Consider the following 13,299-nt stretch of genomic DNA (forward strand, 5'->3'; position numbering starts at 1 on the left):
TTGGTGGAGAGCAGCACAGAGCTGTCCTGGTGCTTCATGGAGGGATGCAGTGACAGTGAGGGCCTGGGTTTGCTTGCAAAAGTGGCAGATCAACTGCAGTGTAACCTAATTCCAGTGCTCCAAATAGCACTGGAGTGCCTTGAAGCACATCTGAAGCTTACCGATGCAGATGTGCCATAGGGAGGCACAGGAGATGTGTGAGGAGCTGTCTGGACTGCAGTAACATTCCCAGTGTGCTGGTGGGAGTGAGTAAATCTCTAATGCTGTGGAAACCAGTCTTGCTTTTCTATCAGCCAAGGTCAGTTACACAGTAGAACAATGCTGGAAATCAGACTAACTGCATCTTACAGAAGACACTTGCTCTGCCAGTGCTTAGAGAAGACGTGGCTAATCCTTGTCTGCAGCAGGCAGAGTGTCAGTGTAAGAAATCACAACAGATTGCAGTTACAACTGTCTTAATTTCCACTAAGCTCAAACTATGACTTCATCATCATAGCTGAATAGTGACATTTGGCATATTTTTAGTCCAAGCTTTGCAATGTGGTTGAGTGCAAATCAGGCAGAAGTGAAAATTTGGACAAATTGGCTGATGTAAACCGTTTTTATAACTAATGGTTCTGTCAGGTGTGTGATTTGGCAATGCCAGTCAGACTGCCCTTGGGATTCTTGTACATGACTTGCTAGGGGAGAAAAAGGCAGCTAAGCCAGCCCTCCTGGCGCAGTGCAGTGTGCTCTGCTGCGTGGCTTCAGGGCTCTGAATAGTTTCCCAGTGAGGATCCTCATCCTATAGCTGTGTTATGTGAAATGTGTATTTCATCCAGACACCTGTGCAGAGCGTTGCTAGAGGTTGAAAATAGCTGTGTTTGAGAAGGTTGTTCCTTCTCTTTTGGCCAAGTTTGACTATTATATGGTTGTTCAACCACAAAGCCACAATAAAGTGTAGCAATCTCATCCAACATCCCTGTTCTGAAGTGTTGCACTGGAATGCGTTGGTATAAAATCCTTCTGTTTTAAAGATGAAAAAGGCACACCTCCTACATGTGAAAAGAAGCAAAGAGAAAATTTACTGTTTGTTCCTAAACTTCCAGGAGAGACCACAAATGTTTTTGTGACTAGAAGAAATCTTCTGACAATACAAAAAAGAAGGAAAGTCTGCGGGATTTCAGGATGTGAGGAAAAGACATAAATTTGCATCATCTTTCTTTTGCAGCTTGCTGAGTAGCGGTGACACAGAGCATCAGGGCTCTCTTTTTGGAGCTTGCTCTGTGCCGGGTTGTTGAGATGGTGCAGCATGGGTGGTTAGGTTTGTGTTGAGGAAATAAAGACCTGCTACTGGGTTTTCCTTTGCAGTGGTGCATCATTGTGCAAACTCAGATGCGGGAGCCCTGAAGAGCTTTCAATTGCTGGCAAGGACTGCTTGCTCCCTGATCTCATTGTGGAACCTATTGTTGGAAAGCAAAGGCAATAACTGGGCTGGCAGCAGCAGATGGGGAATACAAGGCTCTTTGTAGTATGTAAGGGAGGAGGGGAAGGGAAGGAGTTACGAGTGAAACTAGTGACTGAGCTGTGGGATGGGAAAACAGTGCTTTCCTGTGTCCCTGCTCTAAACCCAAAGGAGTTTGGGTTAACAGCAAAGTAACATGATGAGTCTTGAGTAGCTAATGGTCTTAGGTTTCGGTAAAAGTACTGCAAGAAGGTTGGACGTAGTTTGTTTAGGGAGATGGTGGGTGAAATGCCAGGATTCTCTCAGATATCTGTTCTTCTGCTTGCTTATCTGAACTGCATGAAGTCCTAGGTCCTTAAAAACCCCACCTGCCAGCTCAGGGTTGTGGAAAATAGCTCAACAATTATAAGGCTGTATCAGTGAAACAAGGACCAGGGCTCTTCCCACATTGAGCCCCTGGAAGGGAGGGCAGAAACAACTAATATTTAGAGATCATGAGGATCATTTTGTCTTACGATCACCTCAGAAACAAAGTCTTGAAGCTGCTTTCCTTTCTCTTAGTACATTCAGAGAGGAAACGCCTTAGAAAGCCAAGTAAACGGCTTCTGGAATATGCAGAAGAATATGATCACTTATTTGCACCCAAGAAAAAATCAAAGAAGGGCCAGGAGCAAGCGCAAAAGGTGGGTGAAGGCCAACGTGCTCTTCATGGTTATTGCTCTGGGGCTCCGGTCGGTGTGCTTTTGATGCATTCTTGCTGGCTGAGTGTTCTTGCTGTGTGTGGTGCTGTGCAGGAGGAATGTTTTCACCAACGTGTTTCACTATGCTAGGTGAACTCTGTGGTGAGGTCTGAGTTTGAAGGAGGTCTTCCTGCACAGTGCAGTCCTGACAGAGCTACCCAGCGGGGGCCCAGTCCTTTGGTTTCAACTCCATCTTCAACCAAAGAGTCCCCTCCCATCCTTGAAGCAGAGTGCTCCTTATCAGAACTAGGATCCCAGTCCACTAATCCCACTGATCAACTTCTAGAAGGACCTTCAGAATCTCTGGAGCTGGTGCTGTGTTCCTCAGATGCTTCTGAAGTTTCTGCTTCTCCAGATGCAGAAGAGAGATTTGTGAAATCAGGTAAGTGGGCGGCGGTGTGACTGTGCTCCCACAAATGAGTAATATCACAAGTTCAGCAGAAATTGTTGCTTCAGTCAGTGTGAAAAGGTTCGTAGGTGTTGATCAGTTAGTTTGGTTTTGCTTTGCTGCGTTCATTCACTGCTGGTTCTGGAATGGGTGAGAGGGCAGAAACAGTGGGTGGCCCAGTGAGCTGAATGATTACACTTATGCTAATAGCTTTCTATAGTGTGTCTTCCTTAGGTCCTGGCAGGGAATACTGCTTTGTCCAGAAGAAGAAAGTCACAGCTCCTTCTCTTGAGTCCTTTCCATGCAAACAGTGGCACTTATTTAGCTTGAAGGTCTCTTGCTGCTGTTAAAACCTCTTGGATGAACGTTGCTGTGCTGAGGTTTCTGTGCAGTCTAATCTGCAGAGCTCATGGGGTGGCATTTTGTTCTAATGAACTCCAGGAATTGTGGCAGAGAAATCCCTCTGGAATTTTTTCTGGAAGACATTTTTTCCTTTCTTTCTAAGAAAAATTGCTGTAGAAATTGTTGGAGACTTGTGGTAGAAGCAAGCCAGGGCCTTGGCTTTCAGTAAGGCACAGTATACAAAGAGTGAGTGTTGTCTGATGGGCTTTTCCCTATTCCAGAAGAGTCAGTATTAGGGTCTACTTTGCAGTGCATTCATTCTCTGGTAGCATCTGAAGGCATGTCCAGGGTTAAAACCCTGGTGTTCTATCTGTGCTAACTTGGAGGCAACACTGTTTGTGTTCTAAAGGGCCTATGGTCAGTCAGAAACACGAAACCTGGCAGAAAGATACAGTCACTGGGAGGTCAGCCTGTTACGTTTGAGGGGAGAGGGATTGCCTTTGGGGGCTTGTGGGTGTGAGATGGAAATGGAAAGTTGCAGAGGATTTAAGGAAGACAAACTGGGGATGTGAACCTCAGGTTGGAGGTGCAGGAGAACAGTACAGGGTGCAGTGGTGGAAACAGACATCCAATGTGCAGAGGTTGCTTGGCTCTGAGAAAACTTGCCTCTTGCCTGAGGCACGTGGAGCCCAAGCTCTGTGTTGGCAGAGTCTTGCTTTGAGGATGATGCCGTGGTGCTCTGTTCATCAGGTGTCTGATGCATAAGCGTTGTCATGGAAAGGACACAGCCAAGGCTGATAAAGCAAGCAGATGAACAGGGTGGGATGGGTAGCAGGCTGTTTCTGTGGAGTGTCTTACACTCATAGCTTCATTTTGTTGGTCGTTCTAAGTCTATACTGTTACCAAAATCAGTGTGGATGAGCCTAGGTCCAGCAATTTATTACCTCCTGAGTGCCAGCAAAAAGCCTGAGTAGGAAGTGGTGCAGGTTACAGCTAGTTTGTTTGGGGTGTCTTTTTCCAGGTACTTCTAACCAGAAGCATGTCCTTTAGCCTGTTTACTATGTGCAGCATGAATGCTGGTGTGAGTAGCGTGGGAGTGGAGGCAGGGCTGATTTGTCAGTGGTAGGACTGGTTTATGCCAGATCAAAGTGATTGGGAAGTCGTGGTCTGAATTGTGCTGCCAGGACGGGTTACCTGCTGGCATTGACTCTTCTGTGGGTGGATTTTCGTATTGCATATTGAGGTTTGCCTGAAGGTCATGGCAGACTGAGGTCCATTTCTCTGGAAGTTGTATAGAAACAGTTGGTTGGCATCTCTGCCCAAGGAGCTTACGGTCACAAAGACAGGATGAAGTTGATTGTTTTGAACTGTTGGCTGATGCTTGGTTAATGGTTTAGTCTGAAGGTAAGAAAACCCCTGTTTATCTGATGTGAAGAGTTTCATTTCAGGAAACTTCGAAAGCAAGCGTCAGAGGAAGCCCACCAAAAAGCTCTTGGAATCCAATGATTTGGACACTGCCTTTATGCCAAAGAAGGAGGAGTGGACTCCCCCAAAGAAGGTACTTTCCTTCCAGCTCTTTTGAAAACCAGATAGAAAACAAGCCTAGACAGCAGACCCTGCTGAATGAGACACAGTGCAATGGGCTGTGGGTTTTTTGTTGGCTGTGGCCCAGGAGCAAGGGTCCACCCTTCTCAAAGCTGCTGGTTGCTGTGTTATGATGAAGAAATCTGCTGAACATAGATGTGTTCCCCACCCCTCCCCACTTGTACTGGCGATGGGATAGTCTTGGCTGTAAAATCTTTTCTCTTCATTAATTTATATGGAAAAAGAGTCATCTGGATGCTGGCCGGGAAGGTGTGAGCAGAAATGTTCTGTGCAGAGGCTTTCTGTCACTGTTATGTTGTGGTGCAGCTTGAACTTGAACTTAAGGCTTTGTCCTTTTCCATCAGATTTCCTCTGAACAGCGTTTCTTTTGTTACCTTCCCAGGTGAACTGGTGAGTGGTGTGTAAGTGCAGAGCTTGTAGCAGGATAGAGGCTTGAGTTGTATTACATGTAGCATATGGTGCTTGGTGCAGATTCTTAAAGAAAATGCCTTTTTTCTCCACAAAACACCTGATATTCAGTGCCATGGCTTGGAAAAAAAGTACCTTACAAAGAACGATTTCAGGTGGAGTCTCTGTGTAAGACTTGTGGCTATAGTTTCTAAGGTTGATTAATAGCCATTTTCCTCCTTTTTCTCTCTGTGTGGCACAGCCTTAATACAGTTATCATGGTTGTAGAAATGGAGAGGCTGGTGTATTCCAGTCTTAAGCTCCATAACAGTGTAAAACCAGAAGAGATTGTCTCTTCTCAGCAGCTTACAGGGTGTTAGCAGCCTTCCTGGGAGAGTCCAGAAATCAGTGGATGATGCTTGGGGGCACAATACAGAGCAGACTCAGCATTCTTCTCCCTGCCCAGAGGCTGACTTTTCCATGTGGGATCTATCGCATACACTAAACAAATGTTTTCTTGTAGTAAAGTCTCTAATGACTGATGAATTTGTGACCTGAGCCATAAGTTACATGTTGCAGTTGTTCATAAGGGCTTTGAATGGCTGATGAGCCTGCATCTCTGATTTGCATCTGGTAACTTGACTCTGTTGTGCGCTTGCAGGGTACTGGCCTTTCAGAGAGCGACAGCTCTGAGCTCTACTCACCAGCCCACTTGTCAGACCTGGGAGAAGGTAAGGGAAGACTGTTGGTGACATGTGGGAGGAGGTAGTTACCCGTGTTTGATTAGCTTTGTGTAAGCTTTTTGTTGGTAGTGTTTCTTCTTTCATGGTGGGAAAGTCAGTGATACTGTTCAGCAGCTTAGCAAAAGAAGCTAAAACCAGTGTGAATCGGTGGTCCTCTGATGGTAGCAGGAGAGAGGGCAGGCTGACTGCAGGCTGGTATTACCCCAGCCCTTATGCCTTCAAAGACATCAGGATCCAGCCTGAAGCTTTTAAAAAGGGTGTAAAACTTGCCGGTGGCACCTGCAGCAAGGGAATAATTTCTGCATTTTCCTTGACTGTTTTTTCCCTTGCATCCATCCCAGCTTCTGAAAAACTCTTGGAGAAGCAGCGGAAGCGGAAGAGACAGCGCCATACATCTACTGCAACGCATTCCAAGAAGGAGAGAAATGAGGAGGGGCAGGGGGAGACCCCACACTCTGAGGTACTGTTGTGTCTTCCTACACACTGTCATCTCTGTAACCTGTCTGCTGCTTCCCAGGGCACTTTGCAGAGCCTAGGCCAGTGTATCTTTGTCTGGGTGGTGTGTCTGTTGGGAGTTACCCACTGATGTACTTGCATGAGTGGGGATTGAAGCTGAAGATACCAACTTGAGTCAGTAGCTATTTTGTGATGACTGTTTAACTCGAGCTCAGTTTTTAAGCTGCTGCTCAGCTGATTCTCCTGGAGAGAGTCTGTTCTGTTCTGGTGGAACCAGGGTTAGCCTGGCATCTTGCTCTGCACCTCAGAAGGTCTAACTGCTGTAAAAGGTCTTCTCTGGTGGTGGTGGTGGGAATCTTTCCCACACCAGTATGACGCACAAGCCCTAGGCTGTGGACTTCCACCCCTCCTTCTGCTTGTACCCGCATGGCAGGGTGAGCTAAGGAGCACATTGGAGGGGGTGGATGGACCTGTCTGTGACTGCTCACAGAAGCCTCTGATTACATTCTGCCATCTAGCAGAAGGGGATAACTGGGGCAACTCCCTTTTACTGCATCCCAGTAGAGTTGGCATACAAATATCTCTGACAAGCACGTTTTGCCTTTTAGGAATGAGCCAGGTGTAGGGGAAGCAAGACTTTTCCTGGGAGAGGCAGGACACCTCTGGGCCTCTCGCCATCGCCTCTCACTTCCAGTGGCCCAAGTTCAGGAGCAGGCTGTTCTGTCAGGATAGTCAGTATGTATTTCAGGAGCCAATTATAGACATACATTGTTCTATTTGTTGTTGTAATACAGCTTCCAGGAGAGCACAAACCTCACACCCCTTAAAGACATGCCAACCACCCTGCTGCTACTGCTTTCTGAAGAGGTTGTTTCTGTTGGGGTAATACCCCTGGGCTCTGCAAGCCCTCCTGTGATGGTGTTAGTGCTCTTGCTGAAGTATGCTCATCTGGAAGCATGTGTCAAAGAAGCTTGTACAAATATCTTTGCCAGTGCTTGGAGGGGGCAGTTAACACTGTCTGGTGTTAGGTACCCACTAAGAGACAGCACATTCTCTGTGAATCTTTTGTAGGGGAGATGCAGAGCTGCAAAGTAGTTAGGCCATGGCTCTGAATACTGCACCCACCATTCACTGCAGGGGAAGCCCAGGGAGTCTTAACTGCCTCCAGCCTTAGATATCTATGTTGAATACCTGAAGTTAGGTATGGTAAACCATGCCAGAAATAAAAGGCAATGCTTGGCACCTTTTGCCAGCATCCATTTCTCTGTGGTTGTCACTTGAGCCACTGTGGTGGGTGTTCACCCCTTGGCTTAGGTGGGTGCATGGGTACTGGTGAGTATTGGGGTGCTGTGGAGATGCAATTGTGCTTTCATGTGGAATTCAGACCAAGCTGCTCCGTTAAGTGGCTTTCCACACATCAGACAAGGTACTCCACTCTGTGCTGAACAGTGGTGCTAGAAGAAATATATGCGGTCTGATGATGCAGCACAGTGAAGCCTTGGATCCACCTGCTCTCAGAGGAAAAGAGGGCATAGGAAAGCATGTCCGCCTGGGCTGAACTAAGCAGCTTTCTCTGTCCTTGCTTCTCTGTGGAGCCAGGAGTGCAAGTTTTACAACATCAGGGCAGCAAGAGACTGAGAGAAGGGAATGGAAAATGCTGTTGAAATGATTGTCAAGGTTGTGAGCCAAGGTCAGGCTGTGTCAAAGAACAGGCATTTTGAGGATGTGCCAGATACAGCTGCAAGAAGTAGCTCTGGAAGACGACCCAGGATAAGAGACCTGCCCTCTGTAGGAGGTAGGTAGTTTTGCAGTACTTACGCTGGGTAGAGGAAGGAAGGGGAGCAGTGTGACAGGTCTTTTGAGTGATGGCCTTGAATGGCAATCCACTTCTCCATGTTCACAAAGCACAAGTATCTGGCCTTGCCAGTCCCACCTACCTCTGACATTCCCTTCCCTGTGTGGTTCTGGGAGCACTGAGGCTAAGATCCTGGCATGTGAAACGTGCAGACTGGCCAGCAGTTTGCAGAACCAGAGAGGATGGGTTTAGGCTGAAAGAGCAGGGCTAGAGCATGCTGTGCCACACTGAGCAGCATGGGCAGTTAAGACAGCATCGCTGCTGGCAGATCCTTTCAGATCTGAAGAGGGAGTTGCTGTTGTATGACTCCTAGATACATTTTAGTTTCCCATTCCATTAACATGTGAAATGTGGCTATCAGGGTTCAAACCAAGGTGTCCTAACAGCTGTGGTAGAAAGCAGCCAGAAGGATGGAAAGGTGAACCAGTCCTAAATCCCTCGTACCTCCATCTGCAGTGAATCTGTGTGTGTGTGTCCTGCTTCCAAAACACTATTCTGAAACCTTAGTTACAGCAGGAAGCCAGTGCCACTGACCACAGGACGGGTGGTGCTTGTTTACCAGCACCCTGCCTCTCCTGAGCAGGGACCCTGGGGACCACAAGAGGGGTGATACCACTTTGTGTCTGTAACACTGGGGCCCCAGCCTAAGCAGAAGCTGTAGCTGACATTGTTTGCCCATTCCAGTAGCTGATTAACCCTGCTCTTGTTCTTCATTACAGTGACCCCTGCAACCCTGAGGTCACTGCTGAGCTGAGTGGAAGAGGGAGCACCTATGTAGGAATAGGAGTACCTGAGCTGTAACCAGTCCTTGGAGCACCAGTGGCTGGTGTGCAGCTCCTGGAGCATTCCAGGAGCCAAAGCAAGCGTTTGGGCCAGAGGGTTGCCTTGCTGCAGACCTCGTAATTCCCAGCAGAAATAGAGCTGCAAGAGCAGAAGTATCATAGCAGTTAGCTTGAGAAGATGCTATTGTGTGTAGAGGCAAAGGTGGCTGTTGTGGTTTTAGATGGTCTTTTTACCAATGCCATAGAGACGTTTCCCTTCCCTTTGCCAGGGCTGTGTGGTAGGGTGGCAGCAGCTTATGTGCTCATTATCAGTATCCCACAGGCTGCATCACTGCCAGCTTTCCAGTGAGACTGTGATGATAGGCTGTACACTGTATGGGATGTTGGACTGGCAGTAGTTCATAGCTGGGGCTTTGCTCTTTTTGTGCTCAATAAAGGCAATTTATAACATTTATCTTTGTATTGTGTGCTTTAATATACTGCCTGTGCACCTGTGCATCACTGCTCCACATGGCTTTAAAATATCCCCAAGTAAAACATACTGCTTTATTCAGGGGAAACAAGCAAAACCGACCAGCAAAATAAAGCACCAGGCAAAAGAGGCATCATTATCTGCCTAGAATACCAGCTCCAGGTTCTTCTTGCTTTAAACTTTGGGAGGTCCTTATGCCCTTATTTTTCACAGGATAATCATTTAGAGGGCATTCAGCTTACCTTACAAGCTTTAGTAGCACCACAACTCAGACTGATGTTGTCCCATACTGAAACTAGTGCAAAACTCCCTCATAATGGTTAGCTGAACATCTGCCACCAAGCAGGCTTGAAAGTATGAGAGTGGTGGCTGCTGCTCCTGCAGCACTTTGAATTCCTCACAAGGTCTTTCAGTTGTACAACAGACAGTTGGCATGGCTTGGTGACCCAGGGAGGAGCTGGCAGCTGCACACCGAGATCACTCAGCTAACTGCAGTGAGCTGGGGTGTTGAAAAAATGGCAGAGTCCTTAAAATGTTCCTGCTCAAAGCACTTGGCTAAAGGCATCCCTTTGGTGCAGCATCAGTGGCCCTTAAGGCGTACTAAGACATGCTGATGTGTTGCCTAGGCTGTACCAGAGGGGTCTGGAAGTTGGTGGGATCATGCTTCTTAGCTCTTGATTGCCTGTCCTGAGAAAGCAGAAGGCAGGGTTGCAGTATTTTGTAGTCGATCTTTAGGATACCTATTGCTCTCCTTCAGCTAACAGCATCTGAGCAGGTCCTATGAACACATTGGAAGGTGTCCTTTGACGTTGGGGTGCCTGTTGACTTTGCCTGTGAAGGTGAAGTTGGCCTTATCTTCGGAAGCTCATGTTCCTAGCAGGATGCTCTTTCACCTGCAGCTAGCCAGCGCTGTGATGCACGTACAGGACAGATGCTTATGAAAGACTCACAGGCAGGGTGGTGGTGTAAGTGCTCTCCTGCACTGTTCACTTTGATGTTGACCAGCTGGTTCTTGCTAACACAGGCACTTGAGTACTTCTGTGCCTCTATTTTACATGGAAGTAAAACGTACGGAGACAAAGGGGGGGAATGTCTGGCTCATTTGCTGGGTGCCAGCTGCAATAAAGTTTTTCATTTGCATTTCCAGTGCATGCAGGATGCTTCAAACTATCCCAGCTTGCCTCATTTGTTCCTATGCAGGGCAATACCTTTTTTCCCTCAGCCATGACTCTTTCCTCAGAGGGGGGATTATGCACAGAAAAGTAATTGTGTTGAGTATGTGGTTTTTTAATGATGTAGTAATTTAAGAGTTCTTTCTTTTCTTGTCTTTTGGTGGAACTATATGGGGGATGTCCTCTCCAGGGTGGGTAACATACAGACTAACTGTTAAGTGCCTAATGGCTGAATTTGTCATTTCCAAGTGGGCAGGACCCACTGACATCCCTAATTCTGGGTTTCTTTTTAAAGGGGGAGACATCAGTTCATGGGACTGCTGCTAGCCCCAAAGAGGGAAATGAAGAGGGGTCAGAGAACGACCATGGCGTGCCTTCATCTAAAAAGATGCAGGGGGAGCGTGGAGGAGGAGCAGCTCTCAAGGAGAACGTGTGTCAGGTAGTGTCCTTGAAGAAATCTCTTTGAAGCTTTACCACTCTAAAGTGGTTTTGTGCAAGTTCTGGAGCATACCTGGGCTTATCTGGTCCAGATAAGCCCAGGTAGCCTCAAGGTGCTTTTGGAGGATTAACCAGCTCTTTATCCTCCGAATTGAGCCTTTTCTCTGCAATTTGCTGCCCTCCTGCTGAAGTTCACAGATTTTTAGGGAGATGTGACCAACATAGGATTCATTTTAGCCAATGCATGGTAACGAGGACTGGATGGCAAATGGAAGTGGTGGTGCACAAACCACCTGAACTGACATGAGGAAAGCTTAGCTTTTTTCTGGTCCCTGCTGGCCAGCACATGCATTGCTGCTGTGTGGGGTGAGTTGGGGAGGAGGCTGCTCAGAGCTGACATTGTGCTTCTTTCTCTGCAGATCTGTGAGAAGCCAGGGGAGCTGTTGCTGTGTGAGGCACAGTGCTGTGGTGCGTTCCACCTGCAGTGCCTTGGGCTCTCCGAGATGCCAAAGGGCAAATTCATCTGCAATGAGTGTTCCACAGGTAGGGCAGCTTTTGTGAGTGCAGGACAGGGTGCTTGCTGGTGCTTCCTTTGCCATAGTATTGTGCCTGCAGTACAGCCATTAGCTAGCTTTCAGTCCTCTGATTATTGGCTTGATGTTTGATAATGACTTTCTAGTTAATTGGTCTTACTGTTGATTCAGACATGTGGGGTGTGAAGAAGTGAATGAGTGTCCAGGATTCATGAAAGCCTGGGAAAGAGAAGGGGAAATTTTTAGCTGGGACTAAGGAGAGAGGGCTGGTGGGGAGGATGAGTCTGGAGCAGGCTGGAAGGGTGGGAATGTCTTAAGTAGGGTTGTCAGGTTTTGGTTTTCTTCTTACTGTTCCTTTGCCTGATATCACAGCTAGAATAATACTTCTATTTGATCTGGAGTTCTGTTGCAGCTGCAGGCAAAACGAACCTGCTGCAGAGACCTGTGCTGTGGGATAGGTACAGCCAGTTGGAAAGTTGTGCTGTGCTAATATGTAGCCTGGTGGAAGTGTCAGATCTTCATTTAGTCCTTTTGTGTGACTGATGTTACATCTGCTGCTCTTCCTTCAGGGGTCCATACCTGCTTTGTGTGCAAGAGCTGCGGGGAAGATGTAAAGCGGTGCTTGCTGCCCCTCTGTGGGAAGTACTACCATGAAGCCTGCATACAGAAGTATCCACCCACAGTCATGCAGAACAAGGGCTTCCGATGCTCCTTGCACATCTGCATGACTTGTCACGCTGCTAACCCAACAAACATCTCTGCATCTAAAGGTACCAAAAGCTTGGAGGGTGTTCTGGGAGATGTGGTCAGAAGCTTTTTGTTTGTTTCATCTCTGGTCCACTAGCTCTTCAAGCAGATATTCTGTCCTTGACACAGTGCTTTGCTGTAGGGAGGAATAGCTTCTCCCAGTTGAGCAGAAGGGGAGATATCAATGTTCGAGGTCACTGCTCATCAGCACTCCTGATGGTCAGACGTGGCACTAAAATGTTCTTCTCTGTCCAGACGCCTGGATGCCTGCACGTCCAACGGTGCCACATTGCCTCTGGCTTTTTGAATAAGTCTCTGGAGCTGTACTGATGCTCTCATGTTTCTCCTATGTACTTTTCACTGTGCTGGTGCTGCAAATGGTGCCTGCTTAGCAGCACTGGATATGGAGACAGTGACACAGAGAGCAACGTAGTAAAAACTACGATATTGTTTTAGTTCTCCTTTTTTATAGTGCAGACTCTTGTCTTGTAGTGACACCCTTGGGTTGAGACTCTCAGGCAAACATTGGTTTGAGCTGTTGGCAGCAGAACCTTGACCTTTATCTCACATGATTAAACTTAGAACTTTTATGTGTTTGTCTTGTATATCTGCTTCTCAGGCTGTCTTCCTTTAAATCCGTGGTATCTCGAGATGAGTGACAAGACCAGCTCAGTTTTTATCCTCAGGGTCTGTGTTAAAGGTGTTTGGGGGGATTTTTTCACAACATACCCATATCTGGTGTAGAAGACAGCACAGGCCTAAAGCCCACAGCTGACAGCTTCCCTGCTGAACATTTACGTTGTGTTCTTCTGGCTGCTGCTTCTCAGTGGTCAGATTTACCCCTTTCCTCCCACCTCTTCTTATTTATGGTTTCCTGTGAGGAACTGAAAACAGGCTCTCAAAAACCTTGGGTTAAATTAGGCCTGTAGGCAATTCTGGATTCTCCATTTTGGAATTTCGGGGTAAAATCTGATAAAGTGGAAAGGCAAGTGCTGATGTTTCCAGAAGCTGCACAGTTTGGTTTCATTATGTGCAGCCAAGTACTTGGAACACCCCCTCTGTAATTACTGTCTGAGCTGATTTACTAATTATTTGTGTATGATAGGAAGCAGTCCCAGTCTGAACTCTTGAACTGTTTCTGCATAGCATGCAGGAAGTTTTTCACTTCTAAATAATAACAATTTTATATATGTTA

At 47.1% G+C, this 13,299-nt stretch overlaps 1 protein-coding gene and 1 long non-coding RNA gene across 5 annotated transcripts in view; both read left to right on the forward strand.

The window, feature by feature from the left end:
- NSD1 (nuclear receptor binding SET domain protein 1) overlaps positions 1-13,299 on the forward strand; it is a 60,393-nt gene that overhangs the window by 26,913 nt on the left and 20,181 nt on the right. For all 4 annotated transcript variants that reach the window (XM_061360227.1, XM_061360226.1, XM_061360228.1 and 1 more), the window contains 8 exons: positions 2,006-2,127; positions 2,275-2,566; positions 4,363-4,472; positions 5,568-5,637; positions 5,991-6,109; positions 10,682-10,825; positions 11,244-11,367; positions 11,927-12,127. In XM_061360227.1, the coding sequence (XP_061216211.1) occupies positions 2,006-2,127; positions 2,275-2,566; positions 4,363-4,472; positions 5,568-5,637; positions 5,991-6,109; positions 10,682-10,825; positions 11,244-11,367; positions 11,927-12,127 (1,182 nt within the window). The remainder of the gene's footprint in view (positions 1-2,005; positions 2,128-2,274; positions 2,567-4,362; positions 4,473-5,567; positions 5,638-5,990; positions 6,110-10,681; positions 10,826-11,243; positions 11,368-11,926; positions 12,128-13,299) is intronic.
- Positions 6,847-9,194, forward strand: LOC133215892 (uncharacterized). The gene is made up of 2 exons (XR_009726510.1): positions 6,847-7,900; positions 8,680-9,194. It is a non-coding gene; the product is annotated as an uncharacterized LOC133215892 (long non-coding RNA).

This window comes from Neopsephotus bourkii, unplaced genomic scaffold, assembly GCF_033783945.1.
Source record: "Neopsephotus bourkii isolate Nb327-2 ecotype Australia unplaced genomic scaffold, CSIRO-AGI_Nbou_v1 NB_1016, whole genome shotgun sequence".
NCBI lineage: Eukaryota > Metazoa > Chordata > Aves > Psittaciformes > Psittacidae > Neopsephotus > Neopsephotus bourkii.